A 25,360-nucleotide genomic window follows, 5' to 3' on the forward strand; every position below is an offset into this window, starting at 1 on the left:
TCCTATTCATCCAAAGTTTTGGAATTGCTGGCCTTACATTTGGATTACTCCCTCCCCATTTGTCTCTGAAGAATCTAATCTTCTCACGAGTTTCCAGTTCCATCGTGTCTTTAAAACTTGGTACACTATCCGCTGAATCTACAAACCTACGAGGTCTGTTAGATTAGAAACTGGATTTTGGTCATAACTAGCCCACAATGCGTCCAAATTACATTTTCTTGAGCTTTTCTGATAGCTGAAAATATATTTAAGAACGCTATGTTTTTGAAAAATCCTAATTAGCTTCGTTGGTATGTGGCTTGAAGTAAGGCAACCTCAAGGGTGTTTTGCGATTTTTATGTTTAACCGAACTTGTCTCTCTTTTTTCGGTCTTGCACTACATTTTTCAACCGACAAGGACGATTGGAGTTTCGTCTCCGTATCGTAGCCGTACACTAAAGTATTGTCACCGAAAATTATCCTATCCAAAAATGTAGGATCATTGTTAGAAGGTTCAAGCAGCTGAAGGGAAATTGACATCTGGTTGGATTTTCGTTCAACGGACAACAATCAAGGGGCAAGTGTACCTGAAACTCGATGCGTGTCTTCATATTCTATCAAAATTGTATGTACAGAGCCTTCAGAAATACTACTCTGTTCAACAAGCTCGAGACGACCATTTTCGAGCAGTTTAGCCCGCACTTCTTCCACGTGACAAATGTCAGTTGCCGTTAAGGATCGATTACCATGCTCCTCATCTTTGACCAACTCCTAACCAGTTTTGAATCGTTTAACCCATTCAAAACAGTGGGAACATCTCATACAATGATCCTGGTAGACTTTACTTATCATATACCAAAAGGTTCGGTACAAGGTATACCGAGTTTAATACAAAATGTAATGCTGAATCTTTGCTTCATCAGTGATCGCATGATGAAAATCGCAAAACGCATCTGACTTACTCGTATTCAAGATGACACAGAATAAACACTGATCAGAATAAACAAAATCTGTGAACGTAGCGTTCTTAAGTATATTTTTAGCTATCAGGAAAGCTCAAGAAAACCTAATTCGGACGCAGTGTGGGCTAGTTATGACCAAAATCCGGTTTCTAATCTAACAGACCTCGTATGAAATGGATACGCTCTAGGGGAGACCACCCCATCCCTAGCATGACGAGAGAATTCATCGACTGATGATGGCGTGACGATAATGTCCGCCTCTATAGGAGTAGATGCAATACAGGGTGTTCGTAAAGTCCCCTCCCCCCTCTCCAACTTTTGACCTAATTGAGGTAGAGATTTGAAACTTGGAGGGTGTTCCTAGATCAAAGGGAGCTACTTTTTGACCCCCCCAAAAATTTTGGGGGGGCCCCATTTTGGGGGGGTTACGGACCCTAACTTTTAATTTTCAAATGAGAAGACCCCCTTTGTGATACCTCGTTCGAAAGAGCATAAAAAAAGACAATTTTTCGCGCAAACCGGAAGTCATTATCTCAAACCGTTTCAAAATGGCGGCCGGTCAAAGTTCCAAATGGCCGAAAATTGGCACCTCTGCTATTTGCACATGGATTTGCTTGAAACTCGGTATCTGGGGGTATTTTGGCACGAGAAAAACGAATTTAACGTTAGATTTTCAAAAAAACCCTAATTTTTCAAAATGGCGACCCGTTTAGGCTCAAAAAGGCCGAAAATTTGACAAACTCGATTTTTTTGCCAATGGATTCACCTGAAATTCGGCATCTGGGGGTATTTTGACCCGAGAATAACGAATTCAACGTTAGATTTTTAAACAAACCCTAATTTTTCAAAATGGCCGCCGATTAAAGTTCAAAATGGTCAACAATTGGCAACCTCGACTTTTTGCCGATATATTCGCCTGAAACTCGGTGAAATAACGTCGAATTCGTTTGTTTCCCACCCAGATACCCTCAAACACCGAGTTTGAGGCGAATCTATCGGCAAAAAGTCGAGGTTGCCAATTGTTGACCATTTTGAACTTTAATCGGCGGCCATTTTGAAAAATTAGGGTTTGTTTAAAAATCTAACGTTGAATTCGTTATTCTCGGGTCAAAATACCCCCAGATGCCGAATTTCAGGTGAATCCATTGGCAAAAAAATCGAGTTTGTCAAATTTTCGGCCTTTTTGAGCCTAAACGGGTCGCCATTTTGAAAAATTAGGGTTTTTTTGAAAATCTAACGTTAAATTCGTTTTTCTCGTGCCAAAATACCCCAGATACCGAGTTTCAAGCAAATCCATGTGCAAATAGCAGAGGTGCCAATTTTCGGCCATTTGGAACTTTGACCGGCCGCCATTTTGAAACGGTTTGAGATAATGACTTCCGGTTTGCGCGAAAAATTGTCTTTTTTTATGCTCTTTCGAACGAGGTATCACAAAAGGGGTCTTCTCATTTGAAAATTAAATGTTAGGGTCCGTAACCCCCCCAAAATGGGGCCCCCCAAAATTTTGGGGGGGTCAAAAAGTAGCTCCCTTTGATCTAGGAACACCCTCCAAGTTTCAAATCTCTACCTCAATTAGGTCAAAAGTTAGAGGGGGGGAGGGGACTTTACGAACACCCTGTATGTAACTCATGAGCAACTTCTCTCTTTATTTCCTCAATCACCTGCAAAGTTAATTTCTTGTTGTTGACGATTACCCGTTTCTGATCCACTAGCCTCTGTTCAGCGACATTAGTTAGATCAGGGTACGCTGCTAGGAACAATTGGCGTAGGTGGAATCTGTACCCTGATGCGTTGGTGTCTAGTCGTGTTGCTCTATAGAAGCAACGCATGACATCGATGTTCATTTCTCTGGTCCAAGTCATGCGCTGCCTCGGAATTCCTGCATTGGTGGTTGCCGGCTGACTTGCCGGTAAAACACCGGAGGCAGGAGGTGAAGGGGATCTGCTCGGGGTTGGCCGTCGTACCGTTAGACGCTGGGCTGATCCACGGCCGTCCTCAGCTCCAGCGTTGTGAGGATGAACTGATACGTCAACTACCTCACAAGTTGACGCAACCGAGGCTTCTTCTTGATGATTTACTGCAAGACACTCGATGACCTGTCATAGGGCTGCAAACCCTATGACAGGGGGTTCGCGGCTGAGAACCTTAGCTTGGGACGAGTCCAAACCTACTTCCTGGGATGCCACGGGTTTGGATTTGGCCGACCAGATTGTTCCCATCCGCTTGCTCGGGTACCTCGGGGTCGCCAGCCCAAAGGGGCCTCCCGTGCAACACAATGTGTTGCCCCTGCGGTTTTATTATTATTATGTTCTCGTATCTCAATTCACAGCTCGAGGCCGGCAGATATTTAGTCCTCCCCCGGCAATTCAATGCAAAGGAGAGTCCTTGAATTTAAAATTGAAGTAAAAATTTAAAATTGGGATTAAAACTTTAAAATTGAGATTAAAACTTTAAAATTGAAGTACAAAATTTAAAATTGGGACTAAAACTTTAAAATTGGAGTAAAAAACTTAAAATTGGGGTTAAAACTTTAAAATCGGAGTTAAAACTTTAAAATTGGGGTAGAAATTAAAAGTTGAAGTTTAAAATGCAGGTTAATCTATCGGTTGGTGGTAACTATCCATCACCCAGAACTCGCCTCACAATCCTGCAGCTCCCTAGCAAAGCTGCTTTCTGCAATTGTTGATACAGCTTCTCCCTAAGGTTGATCTTCCTAAGACTATCAAACAACTTCACAGGAATCTCCCCCGTTGCTCCAATAATAATTGGCACAATTATTACTTTGTCCAATTTCCAGAGGCACTTGATTTCGTCTGCCAAAGGCATGTACTTGCTTATCTTCTCAGCATAAGCGCTCTGGATATTCACTGCCGACGGCACAGCTACATCGATTATAAAAGCAATTTTGGCATCCTTCATTGTGAGCACTATGTCTGGGATGTTATTAGGAATGGTTCTATGGGTGCGAATCTTCCTGTTCCAATAGAGGCGGCATATATCATTTTCTTTCACCTGGGGAGGTTCGAACTCATAGTAAGGTTTCATGTCCGTTTCGTTGAGGTGTTCTTTAGCCAGCTCTTGATAAATTATCTTTGCCACAGAATTATGCCGCTCAAGGTATTGCTTTGGTGCCAAGTTGGAACATCCAGCTAATAAATGGTCGAGGGTTTCCTCTTTCGCTCCGCAAATACGACACATGACGTTGTCGACCCTTACTTTCATTATCCGCTTTTGATATGATTTTGTCGGAACTACTTGATCGTGAATGGCAGCTATGAACCCTTCTGTTTCAACGAATAAACCTCCTGAGTGCAACCATGATTGCGAAGCTTTAGCATCTATGTCTGCGTCTTCATGGAGTCTTTTAATGTACCGTCCATGAAGAGGCTTAGCCTTCCACTGCCCGATTGTTTGTTCTGTGGTTGGGAGCGTTTCTGCTGGGTTGAAGGTGTGATCATTCAAATTCAGAGGCGTGATGTTTTTATCCGCACGCGCGATGGCCTGATGCAACTTGCTTTCTTTGGCTTTGTCAAGAAAGTACTTCCTTAGATTTTGAACTTGCTGATGATGTCTGCGCATCGCACTTGGGATCCCCCTGCCCCCTTCCGCTCGCGGCAAGTGGAACCTTTCAACACAACTTCTAGGGTGATGGGCACGATACTTCCGGAATTCCCTCCTCGTTGCAATGTCCAGGGCGTTGAGCTCAGTTTTGGACCAATTGAGAATGCCAAATGTGTAGGTCAACAGTGAGGTAGCATACGTATTGATCGCGAGCGCTGTATTACGTGCGGACAATTCAGACTTTAGTATTGACCTGAGTCTTCGCTTATAATCATCAGAAACTTGTTGTTTTGCATCTTTATGCTGGATTCCTCTCGCTTGCAAGTACCCCAGGTACTTATACTGATCATTCTCAAGCATACCTTCTATTTTCCCTTCTTGTCCCGCAGGTTCATAACCTTCGTGAGCTGACCAAACACCTTTGACTATGCTGCTTATTTTACACTTATCGAGCCCGAACTTCATCTGGATGTCGCTACTGAATTCTCCTACTATATTTAACATCGAGTGAAGGTTCTCTTTCTGACTGGAGAACAATTTCAAATCATCCATGTACCACAAGTGTGATATATTGCAATCTCCGTAATTGCACCCCACCCTCAGACTGCCAAGCAACTTTGTCAGTGGACTCAAGGCTAGGCAGAACCACAGGGGACTCAGAGAGTCCCCCTGGAAGATGCCGCGCCTGATGTCAATCGTCCCTATTTTTAGCTGTTGGCCGGGTGTGTTTAGACAGAGCTCGGTTTTCCAGCTTCTCATAGTCTGTGCTAAGAACTGTATAAGTTTCGGATTGATACCGTAAATTTCAAGGACCTCTAGCAACCAGGAGTGGGGAATGCTATCAAATGCCTTTTGGTAATCAATATAGGCTGTGAAAAGAGGTGCCTTTGTGTTGATAGCGGTCTTAGTAATTACTGCATCAATTGTTAGTTGTTCTTTGCACCCTCTTGAGCCTTTACGACATCCTTTCTGCTCTTCGTCTAGTAACTTATTCTGCTCAAGATGTTTGTAGATCTTCTCTGAAATTACAGACGTTAACAGCTTGTAAACTGTGGGAAGGCAGGTGATCGGCCGATACTTTGCAGGATCATCTGAGTACCGCTTCGTTTTGGATATTAAAAATGTGATTCCAGTTGTTAGGAATGCTGGCAGCTCATCCGGGCATTGAAGGATTTTTCCAAAACACCGAGCAAGTTGCTGGTGCGCTGATTTGAAGGATTTCAACCAGAAATTTTGGAGCTTGTCGGGGCCAGGGGCTTTCTAGTTCAGCATCTTTTTAAGGGCTCCTTCAACATCTGCTTCGCTTATCGTTTGCTCTGTCATTTCATCCTTGATGTTAACTTTGGACTTAACTTCCTCTAACCACTCTGCGTTATTGTTATGGTTGACTGGCTTGCTCCATATATCTTGCCAAAAATCCCTGGTGATTTCAATGCTAGGCGTTTTGTCGTGCCCTACGTTTTCATCTGCTCCTTTATGCTGCAGACTCCTGTAAAATGCACTTTGGCTTCTCTTGAATAACCCATTTTGTTCCCGGCGCATGTTACTCTTTTGGTACCTACCTCTTTAGCTTCGCTGCTTGAACTTGTAATTTTTGTTTAAGAAGATCTAACACATCTGTTTCGGTGGGATTATCTTCGCTCCTGAGCTTTTCAAGAAGTTTTTTACCCATCTTTTCGACTTTTTTGCTTGGGTGTGGTCTCAAGTACTCGGTGAGAATGCCTGCATCCTTCCTTAGGCCTTTGATTGTCTTCTGTATCCTGGCTTCCCACGCTGGTCTCCTATTCTTTTTGCCACGACCGTTGTCTTCTTGTAATCCATCGATTTTCTGGTGATTGAGGAACAGAACTGTCGCAGCTCCTACGAAAAGCAGTGTATGCAATTCTTGGAGTGACGTTTCACTAGTAATGATGCTCCCTAGTATGCCATTGATTTCAGCTATGATTTTTTCAGTAAACGGCTTATTGAAAAGTCGTGGGAGTCTGGGTCTACTCGCAGGCTCTAGATGCTTGAACTGTGACAGGAACTTGTCGAACACCTCTGTGGCTTTGGGAGACGGACTGGTTGGGTTTTCAGCCCTTGCTCTTTTCTGCGCAAATGCAGCACGTATCTCTACTCTCCTGGATCCTGCCGAGCTCTCCGCACTAGCCACTACTTGAGTAGCATCTCTCAAATTTCCTTGCTCCATTCTCTCCGTTTCTAGAAGCTGCAGCTTGTTGGCGACCTCCCTCTTGATTCGATTTATGTCAGCCTCAAGGAGAAGTTTATTGGCAAAAATTGATCCCCTTTGGTCCAATATGTTCTGAATCGACTTGCTCCTCAGTTCAGGGAACCTTTCAAGCACCATCCTATGCAAATCTCCACTATAGGGTAGGTCAGTAGTTTCGTTCCGAGTGATTTCGAAGTAGCAGCGCACTATGTGCTCGTTCATTTCTTTGATCCACTTGGTTCGCCTTCGTCCTGGAACGGGAAGAGTTGTAGGTGCGGCTATCACTACGACTGCGGGTGGCTGATTACTTGCGGGCGTTACTTCCTGGGTTTCGTTTCCTATATTCTGCATCTCTCTTGCTACTTCTTCTTTAATTTGATTCAGCCTGTCTGGAGCTACGCGTTGCTTATTGACTATTGATCGCCGTTGTCGTAACATATGCTGCACTGTTAGATGTTGCAGCTCCGGAAAACGATCCAATACTTTCCGATGCAGCGCTGCTCCATGGGGTTCTCTCGTTGACTCGAGTTTGGTAACTTCAAAATAACACCGAATCACATATTCGTTCATTTCCTGTGTCCAAGTGATTCTCTGTTTGTTTTTTGGGCCTTGCGAGGCGGGCTGCAACTGTGGAGTAGCAGCAACGCTCTCATCAGGCACAGCCACAAGATGTTGTGGAGTGTGATCGCTATTGTCAATTCTGGATGTAGAAGGTGTTGTTGACCGTCGTTCCGTCCGCTGAGGGGATCCTCGGCCGGCCTCGTCCTCAGCGTGGGGTTCATGTACCACACCAGCCTCCCCAGTTGCTGGTGCGTCCGAGGCTCTTCTTTTCTTGTTCTTTGCTGGAAGATTGACTCCTTCCTGCGGGGAGCAAACCCACAGGAAGGGTTTTGTAGCTGTCTCCAGCTACTGGCTCCGGCGCCGCGGGGTCGCCAGCCCCTAAAGGGGCCTCCCGTACAGTACAAAGTACACGGTACAAAGCACTGCCCGTGCGGGCTTATTATTATTATTATTATTATTATTTATATGCGAAGTTATCTCCAGCTTTGCTGGGTAGTTGGGCTCTCTTTACGTGAGCAAACAATGCTCATTGGTAGAGAGAGTATAGTGGGTTGAGGCCGGTGTTAGCTTGGCTATGAATGGCCAATTTACAGCCGACGATAAGGTTTGCAGTAACCGGGGTGAGAGCTGTGTCCTAAGACGCCCACCCAGAGGTTGCTTCTCGTCGATGATGGTGGGGTAGGGGTTTAGGTTGTGGGGGAACAAATGAGTATGGATTCTTTGGTTAAGGTTTTCAACTTAAGACTTTCCTCAGTATCCTAGCAGTTCCGAGGATTGCTGCTTTCTGAGCTGTGACAAGAGAGTGCTTCCCAGGGATTTCTTCCTTAAATTTCTTCCATTCTTTCGAGACTGCTCCCGTCGCGCCGATTACGAAGGGTATGACTTTCGTGTCCGTTTTCCACATTCTACTTATCTCGATTTCTAAGTCTTTATACTTGAGTCTTTTTTCGGCTTCCTTCAATGATATGTTCCTATCCGCTGGGATTGACACGTCGATAAGCAAGCAAGTTTGCCCCCTTTTTCGCAGTATGATGTCAGGCCTGTTGTTCGGAACCGTCCTATCAGTTCTGACAGGAACATTCCATATGATAGTTGTTTGCCCATCATCCGTTGCTGTGATAGCTTTTGGCTTGTGCTCGTACCAGTTTGTTTCGACTGCTATATTGTACTCTTTGCACAGGTTATGATGGAGATGGGTGCACACTCTGTCATGCCGTTCTATGTAGTCCTTTTTGGCAAGGATCGGGCACGCCGATATTATGTGATCTATAGTTTCCTCGTGCTGATGGCAAATTCTACACTTACTGTCTCGGGCTCTGCCGTGTATTTTCCGATCTCGGTACCTAGTGTTAAGAGCCTGGTCTTGGGCTGCTGCAATTAGGCTTTCGGTTTCTCCTTTTAATGCTCCTTTGCTCAGCCACATGGTTGAAAGAGTGCTTTCGACTCTGTCTTCTTCCAGTAAGCGAGGGTACTGACCGTGCATGTTCTTTTCGGTCCATTTTGATCTTAAGGTTTCGGCTATTTTCTTCTTGATTATTTGGTTCCTGCTTTTAACTGGTGTTTGTTCAAAGTTTTGTTCTAACTCAGTTTCAAACTTGTCAGCTTTTTTGGTAATCGAGTGTAGCGTGTTCAGCTGGGTGTCCGCCTCGTGTACCGATTTAAGAAACAGATCTTCATTTCTCTTCTTTCTCAGGTAGTATTTCGTACTGATAATTGTGGACTTGTACGCTGCTTCTATCTGTCTCAACCCTCTTCCTCCCAGTTTTCTGCTGACGTAGAGTCGGTGAACATCCGCGGATGGGTGGTGCATTTTGTACATTGTCAGGTATTTTCTTGTTTTGACGTCCAGAGCTCGGATTTCTGTCATCTTCCAGTCTAGGATTGCAAATCCGTACTGAAGCACGGGAACTGCAAGTGCTCCGATGGCCGAAATCTTATTTTTTGCTGACAGCTCTGTCTTTAATACTGCCCTAACTCTTCGGATGTATTCTTTCTTGACCTTCTCTTTGACTGTTGTATTTTGCACTCCTGAATTCTCTTCCATGCCCAGGTACTTGTAAGTTTCACCAGGGTCTAGTTGTCTGATGCTGGTTTCATTGTCGATGGTTACATTTTCACCTTTAAAAAACTTTCCTTTCTTGAAAGTCACTTTGGCGCACTTATCCAAGCCGAATTTCATTCCGATATCGTCACTAAATTCTTTTACTGTTTTAAGCTGTTGTTGAAGCTTTGTTTCATTGCTACTAAAGAGTTTCAAGTCGTCCATGTAAAGAAGGTGTGTCAGTTGTTTGTAACCATCCTCAAGGTCGTATCCGTTCTGTTGTTCGTTCAGCTTCTTCGATAGGGGTATTAGTCCTATGCAAAACAGAAGGGGCGAGAATGCGTCTCCTTGATAGATTCCACGCCTGATTTTGATTTCCGAAGTTACGATTTGGCCCGCGTTTCCGTTCAGTTGGATGACAGTTGCCCAGTGTTTCATCATGTTCTTACACGCGTTGACTAGATTTGGGTGGACTCCCATTATTTCCAGTGCTCGTATGATCCAGCTATGTGGCATGCTGTCGAAGGCTTTTTGGTAGTCTAGCCATGCTACGGATAGATTTTTCTTCTTCCTTTTGCAGTCTTCAATGGCAGTCTTGGATATAAGGAGTTGATCTAAGCATCCATTTGCTCCTTTTCGGCACCCTTTCTGCTCTATTGGGAGGAGTTCAGCACTTTCTAAATATTTGTAAGTTTTGCCAGCCATTAAAGCGGTGTATATCTTGTACATAATGTTAAGACAAGTGATCGGGCGGAAGTTCTTTGGGTTCGCTGTTTCTTTGTTTTTCGGTATCAGGTACGTGCACCCTTTAGCTAACCAAGGTGGGAACTCTTCTCCCCCCAGTAGTTTTATGTATTCTGTTGTTAGATACTTGTGGATGGGGTGCATTTTTTTGTACCAGAAGCTCTGTATCTTGTCTGGGCCGGGTGCTTTCCAATTCGCAAGATTCTTTAGGACATTCGCTACTTCTGCCTCATTTAGGGGAGTCCATTCCATCTGATGTTCGACGTTTAGATCCTTAATCCAGTCCGCTTCGGTGTTATGCTCTGTGGGAGTTTCGTAAATTCCTTTCCAGAACTCCTCTATTTCTTGTTTCTTAGGGGTTGCACCAGTTTCTGCTCCGTCCCCTTTGATTTTTCTGTAGAAGCTCTTACAGTTAGTTACAAACATCCTATTTTCCCTATATTGGTTAGATCGTTTTTTGTATCTCCTGATCCTTTGGCTGAACACTGATATGCGTTGTTTAAGTTGCTCGGCTACATTGTCAATATTGTATTCTTCTCCTTCGTCAGTGTATTTTTCTAGTATTGATTTAACTCGCTGTGTCATTGGCTTCTCGTTAGACTTGCTAGTCTCCTTGAAATTAGTTAACACTGAAAGGTTGCATCTCAGCTCTTTTATTCTGTTATCGATCCTTTTTTGCCACAGGGGTTTCGTTTCTTTCACGTTGTTCTTTTTTACTGGTCTTGGGTTGTTTGCTTCATCACTGACTGTTAGAGCTGCCGCGTAGAGTAATATTATTATTATTATTATTATTATTATTATTATTATTATTATTATTATTATTATTATTATTATTATTATTATTATTATTATTATTATTATTATTATTATTATTACCTATTGTGAGTTAATTTCAGTTTGTGCTTGTCATTTTTTTGAGCTTAGAAATCAGGAAATGACTTTATTCAGATCAGGCCCTATCCCAGCTCAGCTAACTCATCATGGTTGACAAATCTCCAGAAAATGAGTGTGCTTAAACATAATGTGTCATTCGTAAATAAACATTATCATTGTCTATTTTCACTGGCGACTAATTTGGGACGAGGCCCAGCAGGGGATCTATCCCACACATACCGTGTTTCTGTGCCCTGGTGAAGTAGCTATGCGTTCACTTTAACTTTCGCTACAAATTCTTACACTTTCACGAAGGCTTCAATGAGAAAAAACTGGCGCTCCGCGAGGTGCCCCCCCCCCCCCCGAAACGCGCGCTTAAATTCGCATGCGTTCTTTCAGGGTTTATGCGCATCTGGTTGTTTCGTCTTTTTAAAAGTGTCCCGCGCGTAGGAAGCAAGTGTAGGTATTTCTCGAAGTGGTAGTGGTAGTCATAAAGCCATCCGTGAGCCTTTGTGTAATGAACAATTTTTTTCAGAAACTTCCTATTCCTGACCCAGTGTGTGACGAATTTTTCGTCCAAAAACTTCTTTCCCCTGACACACAGTGCGACCGCCCTCTTTTTCACCCGCCATGGTAGTTCATGGCTCGTCATTCTGAAACGGCTGAAACGTTTTGCTCAACTTCAATACCAAAACAGCCCTAGGCGAGAACCACCACCCTCAAAACATACCCCTTTCGTGCGAGATCTACTACTTACTTATCTCTAAATTTTCAGTTAGAGATAGGACCGTATCTCGCTTCATTAAGCCTACCTTCATGATACTTCAGTACACATGTATTTACAATGAAGTAGATAGCCAGGTTTTAAAGCTAACGAAACCCTCATTTCTACGTTTTCAGGATGTCTCATGATAAATTCTTGCGGCTTATTATTAATGAATGGGATAATCACGAGTGAAATGAAATAAAATAAGTAACACCATTTCAGCCTGAGAACGCCACAGGCGAGGACGTAAGATGATATATTCAGATATTCAGCGAAAAAGTACAAGCAAGTGAGAGCCTAACCTTGAGCCGTACACAACAGCCAATCAGGTGGTCCGAGCGGACTACCAACCGAGTCTTAACCGATTATTTAAGACTTCATCTCGTAAAAAATGATACTTAATATCAATATGCTTGCTCCGACGAGTTTCTAAATTTTCTGCAACAAAGATTGCTGATTGATTATCCTCACAGACCAGAGGAATAGAAAGATTTTTGTCGTGGAACAGAATTGGAAAGGGGTTAGTGTTCTCATCGAACACTTCAGTCAAAAGTTGAGACAGAAACTTAAGTTCTTTAGCACATTCACTGAGTGCTACATACTCAGCCTCACAAGTAGATAAAGCAACATTCTGCTGTTTCTTTGTTTGCCAGAGAACATTATTACCATACAATTGAATAAAAAATCCACTAATGCTTTTACGATCCATAGGATCAGATCCAAAATCAGAATCTGCAAATGCTTTGAGCTTATGTTCTACAGATTGTTTCTTAAAAACTAAACATAAATTGTTTGTGTTCTTGACATAACAAAGGACATTTTTGAGGTGTTTCCAATGAAGTTGGGTAAAATTACTTTGATAACGGGCAAAGAAATGTACTGCAAATGAAAGATCAGGTCTAGTACAAGTAGCAAGATACATAAGACTTCCTAAAAGTTGTCTGTATGGAACATTTTCCGGACAAATTTCCTCCTCTTTTTCTTTACCTTTTTCATTACATTCATTTTTACATTTAGTTACCTTAAGGTTTAAATTCGGTTGTATGGGTAAATCTTGATTCTTACAGTTAGACATATTGAATTGACGAAGAATTTTGTCACACATCGATTTTTGACTTAATGTAATGGAATTTTCTGAACGGAATATATCCATACCAAGAAATTTGAAGTGAACTTTTGTATCAAAGCGTTTCATGTCAAAAGTATTCATTAAGTCTGAAATAAGATTTTCCAAAAATTCTTCATCCTTTGAAAATAAAAGTATGTCATCAACCCATACTAGAACATAAGTACCATTTATATAGAATAAACAAGGATCTGTTTGGGATCTACTGAAGTTTAATTTTATTAAACGCAAAGTTAACTCATCATTCCAGCACTTGCTAGATTGCCTTAAACCATAAAGAGCTTTTCTAAGACGACAGACTTTGTTCTTTCGATTTGGGACATTTAACCCTGACGGTAAACGCATGTACACACTTTCTTTTAACTCCGAATGTAAAAATGCTGATTTAACATCTAATAATTCTATTTGTAAATTGTGTTCAAGTGCAATTGAAAACATTAATCGAATTGTAGACATGCGTGGAACTGGTGAAAACAAATTTTCCACATCATTTTGTAAAAAACCTCTAGCTACCAGTCTAGATTTCTTTACCAACACGTTATTTACCACTTTCTCAGAGAAAACCCATTTACTGTCTATCAACGTCTGACCTTCTGGAACTTGAGTGATGCTGACAATATCCCAGGTGTGGTTCTTCTCTAGTGCTGTGAATTCTTCTTGAATGGAGTCTTCCCAACCCATTTGTACCGCTTCCTTGTATGACGAAGGTAATTCTGACGGAAGTTGTCCTGAGAATAAAGCTGTCATCAGACCAGTTTCAAAATCTTCCAGATACCGAGGGAGTTTTCGTTCTCGTGTTCCTCTTCTTACCGAAGCTTCTGTTTGTGTGGTTTCATTTGTATCAAGGTGCACATGTATATCTTCTGTTTGTAAATCTCCTGTTTCCTTTTCTTGAATTCCAAATTTTGTTTCATCAAATCGTACAGATCGAGAGGTTGTGATTTTTCGTTTTTCAGGATCCCACAGGCGATAACCGTTAGCAGTGTATCCAAGATGTACCATGGGCTTGCTTCTGTCAGCTAGTTTTCCTTCTCTGTCTTCTTTAGGGATGTGAGAATATGCTAGAGATCCGAACACTCTCATGTTACTGATATCAACTTTTCTGCCATACCATAATTCAGCAGGTATCTTGTTCTGTAAAGCTGATGATGGAAGACGATTAATAGTGTAAACCGCAGTACATACAGCATCTGCCCAAAACTTCTTGTCTAGATTTGCTTGTTTGAGCATACACCGTGCCATATTCATCACCGTCTGATTCAGTCTTTCAGAAACACCGTTCTGTTCAGGATTTCTGGGAACAGTGTAGTCCAAATGAATCCCTTTCTGGCGGCAAAATTCTTGAAGTCGGTTGGAACTGTATTCACCACCATTATCACAACGGAGATGTGATATCTTCGCTCCATGTTGAGCAGTTACTAATGCCTCGAACTCAAGGAACTTTTCGAAGACATCAGATTTGTTTGCAATGGGGTAAACAAAACTGAAATGTGTATAGTGATCAGTAAAACTCACATAATATCTGTATCCATTATGTGTCTCTGGAGTGATAGGTCCGGCAACGTCTGAGCTGACAACTTCTAGAACAGATTTCGGTTTCCTTTCTTCAGCGAGAGGCTTGAAGTCTTTTCTGGTCATTTTACAGGTGACGCACACTTCACACACCGCACTTTTGCATGGAAAGTGGGACGAATGACCCATCCGTTGATGCATTAGCTCACTGTTAGCCACGAGATTTAAAGAAGCTTTTAGATTTACGCGCACTAGATAAAGGTTTCCTTGCTTTACACCGTGCATAAATGGTTTCCCATTTTTAAGAAAGACTACTTTGCCGTCTGCAAAAATGACTTCACAGCCCTCCCCCTCAATTCTGGGGACGGATAACAGATTATACTTTAAATCTTTGCACACAAGGACATCATTAATTCTTAAATTTCGATTTTCACTTCTTGCAAAAAGGGTACCGCGTTGATTAGCACATATTGAGTGATTTTTGTTAGCAATTGTTAAATTGAACGTGACGTCTTCTTTATTAGTTAAATATTTCCCGACTTCCGCACTCACTATGTGGTGAGTCGCACCACTATCAACTACGAAGGTAACTTCATGAGCTTCCGACAAACAGGCAACCGCACTGCCTTCCAGAGAACTTTCCATGGCAGTAACGAAAGCGATTTCCTCACCATCTTGCTCAGAACACAGATGACTTTCTCTCTTTCCTGAAGATTTCCGAGAAGAACAGTCTTGCTTTTTGTGACCCTTCTTTTTACAAAAGTGGCATTTGTAAGGGAAGTAACTTGAAGAAGATGAAGAAGAACTGTCTCCACCATCATTACGATGCTGGTTCCTGTTAAACCCATTTCCATCTTGGTTTCGCTTCTTGTTAAAGCCCTTGTTCGATTTACCGGAGAAGAAAGCAGTATTCCCAGGTTCATCTGTTTGATGACTTATTTCTTCCTGAATCAGCTTAGACTTAACGAACTCAAGTGAGATATTCTCGGGGTTTTGTGAATACAAAATATCAATCGAGGAGGTTACATGACGAAATTTCTGCGGCATTGCTAAGAGTAACATTGATACAAGTTCTTGGTCATCAATGGTAGCTCCAGCTAATTTCAATTCGTCAACCTTTCCAAAAAAGATTTCAAAGAAGTCTTCCAGCTTACCAGATGTGTACCGAAGTCCCATGAGTTTCCTTTTCAGGTCTACCTGCGCTGCGAGGCCTTTCCTTGCATAGGTTGCTTCAAGTGCATCCATCATACCCTTAGCTGATGACTTTCCTCTAATGGAATTGAGTACCTTGTCAGAGACACATTGCACGATGATTTCCCTTGCCTTCACGTCTAGCTCGGCGAAGTTATCATCGGACTTTTCCTTGGGTCTTTCCTCTAGAACAGAGAGCAACTTATCCTTCTCCAACTTGAGACGAATCCTGAAATTCCAGTCAGCAAAATTCTTACCATCGAACCTATTCAGGTTGATAACGTTCACGTTTTGAACTGAAAACATGCTAGACCGATACCATTCACTTTCGCACGTTATCCAATGGTTAGGAATTGGCTAGACCGACGCCATTACTCCACACGGCAAACACGAGGACCGACCGGGACACACAGGCTTCCGAATTTCGCGTTACTTGCCATTCGTCAGAATTTCCGCGAGCGATAAACGATACGACGGCCCATAACCTAATGAATGGGATAATCACGAGTGAAATGAAATAAAATAAGTAACACCATTTCAGCCTGAGAACGCCACAGGCGAGGACGTAAGATGATATATTCAGATATTCAGCGAAGAAGTACAAGCAAGTGAGAGCCTAACCTTGAGCCGTACACAACAGCCAATCAGGTGGTCCGAGCGGACTACCAACCTAATATGACTACACATACTACCAACATAATACATCATATATCGAGCTCTAACAATTATCGTCTCTACCGGAGTGACTGACAATAATTATTTAAGTCATCGGGAGTTCGTTTTACAAATCGCGACATTTTGAGAGGTTCAGGGCGCGGAACGTTTAACTTTAGCTGTGTGCCCACCTGGTTCAAAAGCCTCTTTTCAGCTTCAATTTGACATGGATGTTTTCAACCAGGTATGCCTGAATGTGATCCTTTAAGTGGTAAATATACGTCGGGATGAGTTAGGAACTGTGTCCTTTAAGTAATTGAATGTGCGTCCTGGGGAGTGAAATGTATTAAGCTCTGAAAGAGAATAGCTTTATGTAATAAATCGAACACAATTGACAAAGCATGGATGTGCCGAATCCAAACCGTACTTGCTGTGAATTCACTTCCTTAGTTATGTGAGCCATTGGAAACGTCTTCAAGACTCGACAAAATATGATGGGCTTTTCGAAAAAGTCCATCAGTGGCAGTATTCATCGGATAAGAGAATTTGAGCTTGAAAAAGTAAGTAGCCACTAAACTGTTCTCCAGATAATATATTAGATTAAAAATATGTTTTGAAAATCGTACGATTTTTTTTTCCATTCTTCACTTTTTATTTCGTTGCTTCTGATTCCGTAACACTGACAAATTGAGAGGTCCTCCGGCAGAAATGGGTATGCTTATGCCGGCTGCTGTGCTCATTAGTTGATTGAAGCAGCATGTTATTGAATTGAGCAGTGTTTCTAAGCATCACTAAGAGAAAACTCAACGCAAAGGTTTGATTAACGCAGGAAGTAAAGCACAAAATACCCGAGCATTCGGTTGACTCTGAGGTTTCCCAGTCTCTTCATTGTTTTCTGCGCTAAATTCACCGCAAACTGTGCCAACATCAACACAATATTTGGGGTGTTTTGTGTTTCATTTTCTGTATTGTCCAAAAGGAACATAAATATTTTTATCAGCCTAGTGAATGGAACCCAAAGACAACAGAATCGGGGGTCCAGAGTCCAGGAGCGCACTCTCCGGCTAGGCGTGACAGCTCGCACGACCCAAGTAGCATTTTTCAACGGAAAAATCGCGATATTTCGAAATTAAATTGCGATTTTTTTATGATTTTATCTGCGATAAAATCGCTAGGATCATCAAAGTCTGAGCGATTATCCTCGATCTTTTCGCGATTTTATTGCGATTTCATCGCGATAAGATCGAGTATAATCGCTCGCAGATGTTGATGATCCTAGCGATTTTATTGCCGATAAAATCGCCAAAAAAATGGGGTTGGCGCTGTCAGCCGACTTCCGTCAGGTTCAGTCGTCAGGTCCTTTCACGAAGACGAGCGTAAACTCCCCGGGGCCTCCGCAGGGATTCGAACCCGAGTCCCAGTGGTGGCAGGCCAGCACATTGCCCTTAGGCTATAGCCACTACGTGGTTAATGAGTGCGAATTGAAGCCTCTTAGGTGGATCGGCGCTTCGCAACATTACAACTTTTGTCATTGCGTAGACTGACACCGAGTTTTCATTGGATTTTTTTTTTATTTTCCCTCCTCTGTATTTTATTTCATACCTTGAAATACGGATGGTAAAATAAGGGTCTATTGGTAATCTCATCATTCTTATCGGTTTGGCTGAATGAAAAGCAGCAAACGAAATAGGTGGAAAACTGAGAAGACCGAGGTTTCGAGGGAACGAACAACGTGTATTCACATCATAGACAAAAGACAGAAGACCAAAATCAAAAAATGGGTTACGTCCGATGCACACAAATGCATAAAAAGCTAGAATACATGTTTGCCGCTAGGGGCAGCACCTGACGGAGCACAATCATGTCGAGGCCCGCTTTACACCTACATCGACATATCGGTTTGGCTGAATGAAAAGCAGCAAACGAAATAGGTGGAAAACTGAGAAGACCGAGGTTTCGAGGGAACGAACAACGTGTATTCACATCATAGACAAAAGACAGAAGACCAAAATCAAAAAATGGGTTACGTCCGATGCACACAAATGCATAAAAAGCTAGAATACATGTTTGCCGCTAGGGGCAGCACCTGACGGAGCACAATCATGTCGAGGCCCGCTTTACACCTACATCGACATATCGGTTTGGCTGAATGAAAAGCAGCAAACGAAATAGGTGGAAAACTGAGAAGACCGAGGTTTCGAGGGAACGAACAACGTGTATTCACATCATAGACAAAAGACAGAAGACCAAAATCAAAAAATGGGTTACGTCCGATGCACACAAATGCATAAAAAGCTAGAATACATGTTTGCCGCTAGGGGCAGCACCTGACGGAGCACAATCATGTCGAGGCCCGCTTTACACCTACATCGACACCTCTCCTCGGGCTGAGACATGAGAAAAAACCAAACTAGCTAAACTATGAAACTTAAAACAGTTCAAACGTACTCACATTAGGGAGCATTACATTAGTATATTGTATCAATGTGAAACGTTCGGACAGTGTACTGTCTAAATTTATTAACGATAATGTCACGTGCGAAACAAGGCACATACAGCTGTACGGTAAACATAGCTACAAAATTTATTTCTTCAAGCTTACCTAATGTTAGTAGGTCATCGACCCAAACAGCTACAATTACATTGCGCTTTTGATACACACATGGGTCTGAAATACATTGTTTGACATTTCAACGTTTAGCTTCGCAATAATAATTCTAAATCTTTAGCGTACGGTGAGAATGAACTTACTTAATACTAATAAAAAGGAGAGAATTCATGTTCTAATAGGAAAAAGCAAATAGAATTAAAAAAAAAAAATTAAACAAGACTACCTACAGAGAAGTCAAACAATGTTGATCTTCAATACAACAATTCTAAAGTGTGAATATATAAATCATTTGCAAAACACAAAAAAAAATTACAAGTTTTTGGACTTGTAAGAGGTATATCATGCATTTACAATGCCTATGGCTTTAGAAAACTGTTTGACTTTAATGCCTGAGAGTGACTTAGTGAACAGGTCTGCACAATTTTTGTCTGAAGGGATATACATCATTTTTACCTCTCCTTCACGTGCCAACTCCCTGACAAAATGATATTTAACAACAAAGTGCTTGCTACGCTCTTTAACTGTGTCTTCATTAGCAATTGCAGTTGCACTCTGATTATCACAATAGATGGTTATACACTTTGGAAGTGAAGGTTGCTTTAATTCATACAAAAATGATTTCAGCCAGATTAGTTCACAACAACATTCATAGAGGGCAATGTACTCTGCATGTGTGCTGGAACTTGCTACGCATCTTTGTTTTCGGCTTTTCCACATTATAGGACCACCAGCCATAACAATTACATACCCAGTGAGAGATTTGGCATCTGATAAATCTCCTGCCCAGTCAGAGTCAGAATAACATGAAAATTTGTCACCTTTCTTAAAAGTTAATCTATACGTGATGGTACCCTTCAGATATCTTAGAACATTTTTAACTCCTTTCCAGTCACTTACAGTAGGATTCTGACATCGCTGACTTAACTTACAAACAGCATTAGCAATGTCTGGGCGAGTACATGTACTGACATAAAGTAAACTCCCTATTGCATGTTGATAAATTTGCTTATCAAATTGTTCATTTGAAATTTCATATTTTCCCTCTTGCAGAGGATAAGGGGAACTTTTACAATCAGACATTGAAAACTCTTGCAATAAAGCAGTGATATATTTTTGTTGGTCTAAAGAAATGATGTTGGCATCTGGTCGCGTGAAATGGATTGATAAGAACGAGGTGACAGGACCGAGATCTTTTATTTTCATGAAGTTACTTAAATTCTTTTTAAATGCACTTATTTCCTCTCCTGTGCCTGTTGCTAGAAAATCATCAACGTATGCTCCTACAACTAAATTTTGCCCAACAAAAATACATGGCTCACTAATACATCGAGTCAATCCTAATCTCAAAAATTTCTCTTGTACATATTGATACCAGTTTTGCCTGATTGCTTTAACCCATTTACGCTCTTTTTTAATAAGCAAACATACATAGGGTCAATGTTCGAACCTTTTGGAGGTGTCATAAAAACTTCTTCTTCTAGCTCACTATTTAAATAAGCACTCACAATATCAATATGGTGAAGTTCCCAATTATTTTCGACTGCAATACAAGCCAGAATACGAACACTTTTCTTCTCCATCACCGGACTGGAAACGTCAAAATAATTAACACCATATTGCTGCCGAAAACCTAACGCAACTAAGCGAGCCTTAAATCTGACAATTCTATGTGATTCATCCGTTTTCACTGTAAAAACCCATTTACACCCTATAACTCTTACTTCTATAGGTTTCTTAACAACTATCCAGGATTTCTGTTCTGATAGGGTTTGAAGCTCCAAATCGATGGCATCTTTCCAATGATCAGCTTGTGGTCCAGTAACTGCCTCTTCATAGGTTTTCGGTATTTGCACATCCTTGAGTTCCTTCACCAATTTGCAGCAAGGTAGACTACATACGTCCTTAGGGTGTGGTCCTCTTTCAGACCTTCTTAGCGCCTCAGCTGCTTGAACTTCTAGGACCTGTTCTCCTCCTTGATCAGGTTGGACTGCATCTTGCCCTGCATCTGCTTGAAACACCTCTTCCTGATGTTGTTCGAGCATTTCATGCTCAACCTCTGCTTGGTTGTGGGTGTCAGGTTCTCCTTGAGCCTCTCCTGCCAGATCCACTGCCTGGCCGACCGGCTGGTGTTCTCCTCCTTCTTGGATTGCATCTTGCTTTCCTGTGACCAGTATTGGGAGCGGGAAGTACACTTCTTCAGCTGGCTGTCCTGGAATGAGGTCACCCCTGACCTTGAATGGGAAGAAGTTCTCCCGGAAGACCACGTCTCTCGTACAGAATATCTTCCTCTCCTTGAGATTCCAGAGACGGTAACCTTTGATCCCTTCTTCGTAACCGAGGAAGACACACTCTTGAGCCCGCGGTGACATCTTTCCGTTGCGCTGCTCCTTTGGTATCCAGGCCCAGACTTGACATCCAAAAACACGGAGATGTTCCAGGTCATAGCGTTGAATTTTTCTTCCCGTCCATGCTTCCAACGGTGTCTTGAAGTTCAATGGCCTAGATGGACATCTGTTTCTTGCGTAGGCAGCCATTTGCACAGCTTCCGCCCAGAAGTTTGCAGGAACACCGGCCTGGATCATTAGGCACCTTGCAGCGTTGCAGATGCTAAGATTTACTCTCTCTGCCAGACCATTTTGCTGCGGCGTATAGACAACAGACTTGCGATGAAAAATTCCATTCTTCTGCAAATATTCTTGAAATGCTCCTGACAAGTACTCTCCTCCTTGGTCTGTTTGGAATTCCTTGATTCTATGTTGTAACTGGTTTTCACTTCTCTCTTTGTAGGCTTGGAAGAGTTGCAGCGCATCACTTTTCTTTCCCGTTGGAACCAGAGTGATGTACCGACTTGCTTCATCTGTGAAAGTCACAACAAACTTCTTACATCCTATCGCTTGAGGTGTTATAGGGCCCATAATGTCAGAATGAACTCTCTCCAGGGTTTCCGTGGCCTTTCCGCCTTCATTTACAGGGAACTTGTCTCGCCTCATTTTTCCCTGCACACAAGCTTCACAGAAAATATCATACGGCTCATCCGACACTATGTCCGGTAACACTGTGAGCTTCTTCATTATCTGCATATTCGGGTGACCTAGTCTCTTATGCCACACAGATAAGGATACTCTTGAAGCTTTTGTCTTATTTTCTGTGAGTCCTGTCTTTAGCTCAGAAATGGAAATTCCTCCGAGTGTTGTCACAAAATACAGGCGCCCCACTCTGAAAGCTTGAAGAATTAGCGCATTCCCCTTTAGAACTTTGGAGCATCCACTCTTCGTGATAATATCACATCCTTTCTCCTCAATTTGGCCTTGAGAGATGAGGTTATCATGCAGTTCTGGTACAAACAGTACATCAGTTAAAGTTAGGTCTTTATCACCACACTCACCCGACAATGAGATCTTGATAGAGCCAATACCCTCTATTCTTAGAGGAGAGCCGTCCCCGATTTCAACTTCTCCAGAATGTGGTTGGAAGTTGGTGAAGATTTCTCTTCTGTAAGTCATGTGGTCGGAGGCCCCTCCATCGAGTATCCATAGGTCATCCTTTTGGGCTGAAGTTCTCTTGGTGTACAAAAGCACATGCTCCCTTGTCGCAATGGATGCTGCCGCTGACTTAGTTTTCTCCTTGGCTTGCTCCTTCTCTTCTGTTTCAGCAATTTTTGGGCAATTTCTGGCTATATGATTTTCATCCCCCCATGAATAACAGAAATTCCTGTAACCAGATCCTCCTCGGCCCCTACCTCTCCTGCGCCCAGACCCTTTGCCTCTCGGTGGCCCTTCAGTGGGGTCTTTGGCAGCGCGACATGCTTTGTGATGGCTAGATTTTCCCTCCATCTCTTTCTCTTCTTCAAGTAGAACTTGTTTCACGATGGAAATTTTTAATTTCTCAGATTGAGTTAGGAGAGTCTTTACAGTTATCTCATATTCAGGTGGCAAGCCTGACAGGCAGAGGTGCGCTAGCTGCTTCTCCGTTATAGCTAGATTGTTCTTTTGAAGAACTCGGTTCAGCTCAACCATTTCATTGATGTACTCCAGCATTGGTTTAGGACCTTTAGTCATCAATGCTAGTTCTCTTAATTTGATCATTGCTCCAAATTCAGTGTTCTGATGACATGCATTCTCCAGGATTAACCATGCCTCTGCCGCATGATTCACATCCACAATATCAGAAATGAGTTCATCTGTTACTGACCTCATTATAAGGGACATTGCCACGAGATTACTTTTTCTCCTTTTCTTCTTCTCGACGTCTGTAGGTGCATTCGTAGCGTCTTCATCTCCATAACCTATAACCGCTTCCCAGCAATCCCGGAGCAGCATCTCCGCCTTGATGCGGGCCTTCCACGCGGCATAGTTCTTTCGGGTGAGTTTGGGAACTGAGAAGGTTTTGTCTTCCAATAACTCCATGATTCATAAACTTTCTACTTCGCCACAACTTCACCGAAACGAGAAACGAATCGCACTAAGTACCGACTACCGACTCACCGCACATACGCGCTCCCGACACTAATACTTTCCAACGATTTCCGTTTAGTTCATTCTCGCGCACTGCGCACTTCGCGGCTTAAGTCTCATAATCTATCGGTTTGGCTGAATGAAAAGCAGCAAACGAAATAGGTGGAAAACTGAGAAGACCGAGGTTTCGAGGGAACGAACAACGTGTATTCACATCATAGACAAAAGACAGAAGACCAAAATCAAAAAATGGGTTACGTCCGATGCACACAAATGCATAAAAAGCTAGAATACATGTTTGCCGCTAGGGGCAGCACCTGACGGAGCACAATCATGTCGAGGCCCGCTTTACACCTACATCGACAATTCTATCTCTGTAAAATTACCAATAATAGTGAGATGGCAAAGTTACCGATGGACCTTGGTAAAAACACAATATTTTTTATCGACTGTGGTCCGAGATAAAATGGTAAAGTTACCGGGAAGCATATTCCCAAACCCCGCGTGGATTGTGAAATCCCGTTTAGACCCCAACCGAAGCCCCTTGTGCGGGTCCGAGACTCCTCCGCACCGGCTCGGCTCAGGTAGTCTCTCATCTCCGTCCAACCTTCATGCCCTTCCTCTGATTTCTTCTCAACAGTTTTGGCCACGAATTAATCGATGTAATATTTATTTATTCAGTTGAATCTTTTGAAACAGCAGAATTTGAGGACTTTTTCGGTAAAAGGGCGAATGGAGCTTGCCATGCTGTTGCGATTGCGCAGTTTTCTTACCGTTCGCGGCAAATGAAATTCATTCACAGTCGATTTATGTCCTTTAAATCGCCAGGAAAAACTCTGAGCAGATTCAACGAAAAATAAACAGCAAAACAGTCGGATAGAGAACTACGTTGCACAATCTTAGCAGCAATGGACGTCTCATACGCCCTTTCACCGAAAAATGCCTAAATTACGTGCAGTGGAAATATTTTTTAATGCAGAAAATTTCGCAATGCAGAGTCATGACGTCACCTTCGTTGATCGCATGATCAATAAACTTGTCTATTGGCTATGCCTACCGTTTTGTTCTTTGTAAAAAACATTTTTGATGGAAAACTCTCGGAACATTTTTAGAGCAGCGCAATGCATATGCATCTCACAAGCCTCTTTGATTAGTGGAATTTGCGGAGCTTTTGTACTGGAAAAAAATGATTACGTAAGAATTAATATTCTTGAATTTGCCGCTAGGAGGAGATTTCTCTTGGCTTAAGCTGCAAAATGCGTACCTACTTTGAGAAAAAAGCCGCTGCCGCTCATATCAAGCAGGATTCGGCCTTATTCCAGTGACCTTATTCTTGATTCAAGAGCAGTATTCTTGACGAAAAATTCAAGTAATTTTTTTTTCTTTTTTCAATTATTTCCTTTCTTTTACTTATATAGTTCTGCGCAGAACCTATCACCTTGCTTGAAAGGATAAACAGTAAACCTGGTGGTGAAGAAAAGTTATAAAAAAAAGTCTCTGCATTTGCGAGGATGAATATGCACACCCCCATTCATTCCGAAGGGTTGAAGAGACAATCAGACGGCGCGGCGAGACGCGAGACGGGAGAAAGGAGAAAGGAGAGAGGATGGCCGCAGTGCCCAAGGCCACTTGCTGAAGAGGCCCATGCCGACCGCGGCAGGGCTCAGAAGGCAGCGGCTAACGATTTTGAGGACAGGCTAGATTTTTCACAATCCACGCGGGGTTTGGGAATATGCTACCGGGAATTGATTACCAATAAAAGTGGTGTTCTTAGTTCTTACCTGAAAAAATCAGTAAAAATACCGGTTTTTAGGTAAGCTTACCAGTGCGTCTTGGTAACATTACCAATAATTGGTAAAAAAAAGAGATGGTAAAGTTACCAACGGACCTTGGCAAAAACGGCGGCGGCGGCATAGAAACATTTTTCATAAGCGTCATTCATGCGTTAGTGGGCGTTGATGAAAAATTGCAATTTATTGCACTTTTATCTCTATAAAATCGCGTTCGATAAAATCGAAATTTTATATCAATTAATCGCAATTTTTCTCCCGATAATATTGCGATGAATCGCCGTCGATAAAATCGCGATTTTATTGCAATTTATCGCGATTTTTTA

General features: G+C 42.3%; 1 protein-coding gene across 13 annotated transcripts in view; it reads left to right on the top strand.

Moving 5' to 3' along the window:
• The window catches only part of LOC109040542 (serine/threonine-protein kinase meng-po), a 162,597-nt gene that overhangs the window by 18,579 nt on the left and 118,658 nt on the right, over nt 1-25,360 (top strand). For 11 of the 13 annotated variants that reach the window (XM_072304880.1, XM_072304885.1, XM_072304897.1 and 8 more), the window contains one exon: nt 16,424-16,739. The exons of the other annotated variants lie outside the window; for them this stretch is intronic. In XM_072304880.1, coding sequence (XP_072160981.1) covers nt 16,671-16,739 — 69 coding nt within the window. In that variant the 5' untranslated portion in view covers nt 16,424-16,670. The remainder of the gene's footprint in view (nt 1-16,423; nt 16,740-25,360) is intronic. 13 annotated transcript variants of the gene reach the window in all.

The sequence above is a fragment of the Bemisia tabaci genome, chromosome 1, assembly GCF_918797505.1.
Source record: "Bemisia tabaci chromosome 1, PGI_BMITA_v3".
Lineage (NCBI taxonomy): Eukaryota > Metazoa > Arthropoda > Insecta > Hemiptera > Aleyrodidae > Bemisia > Bemisia tabaci.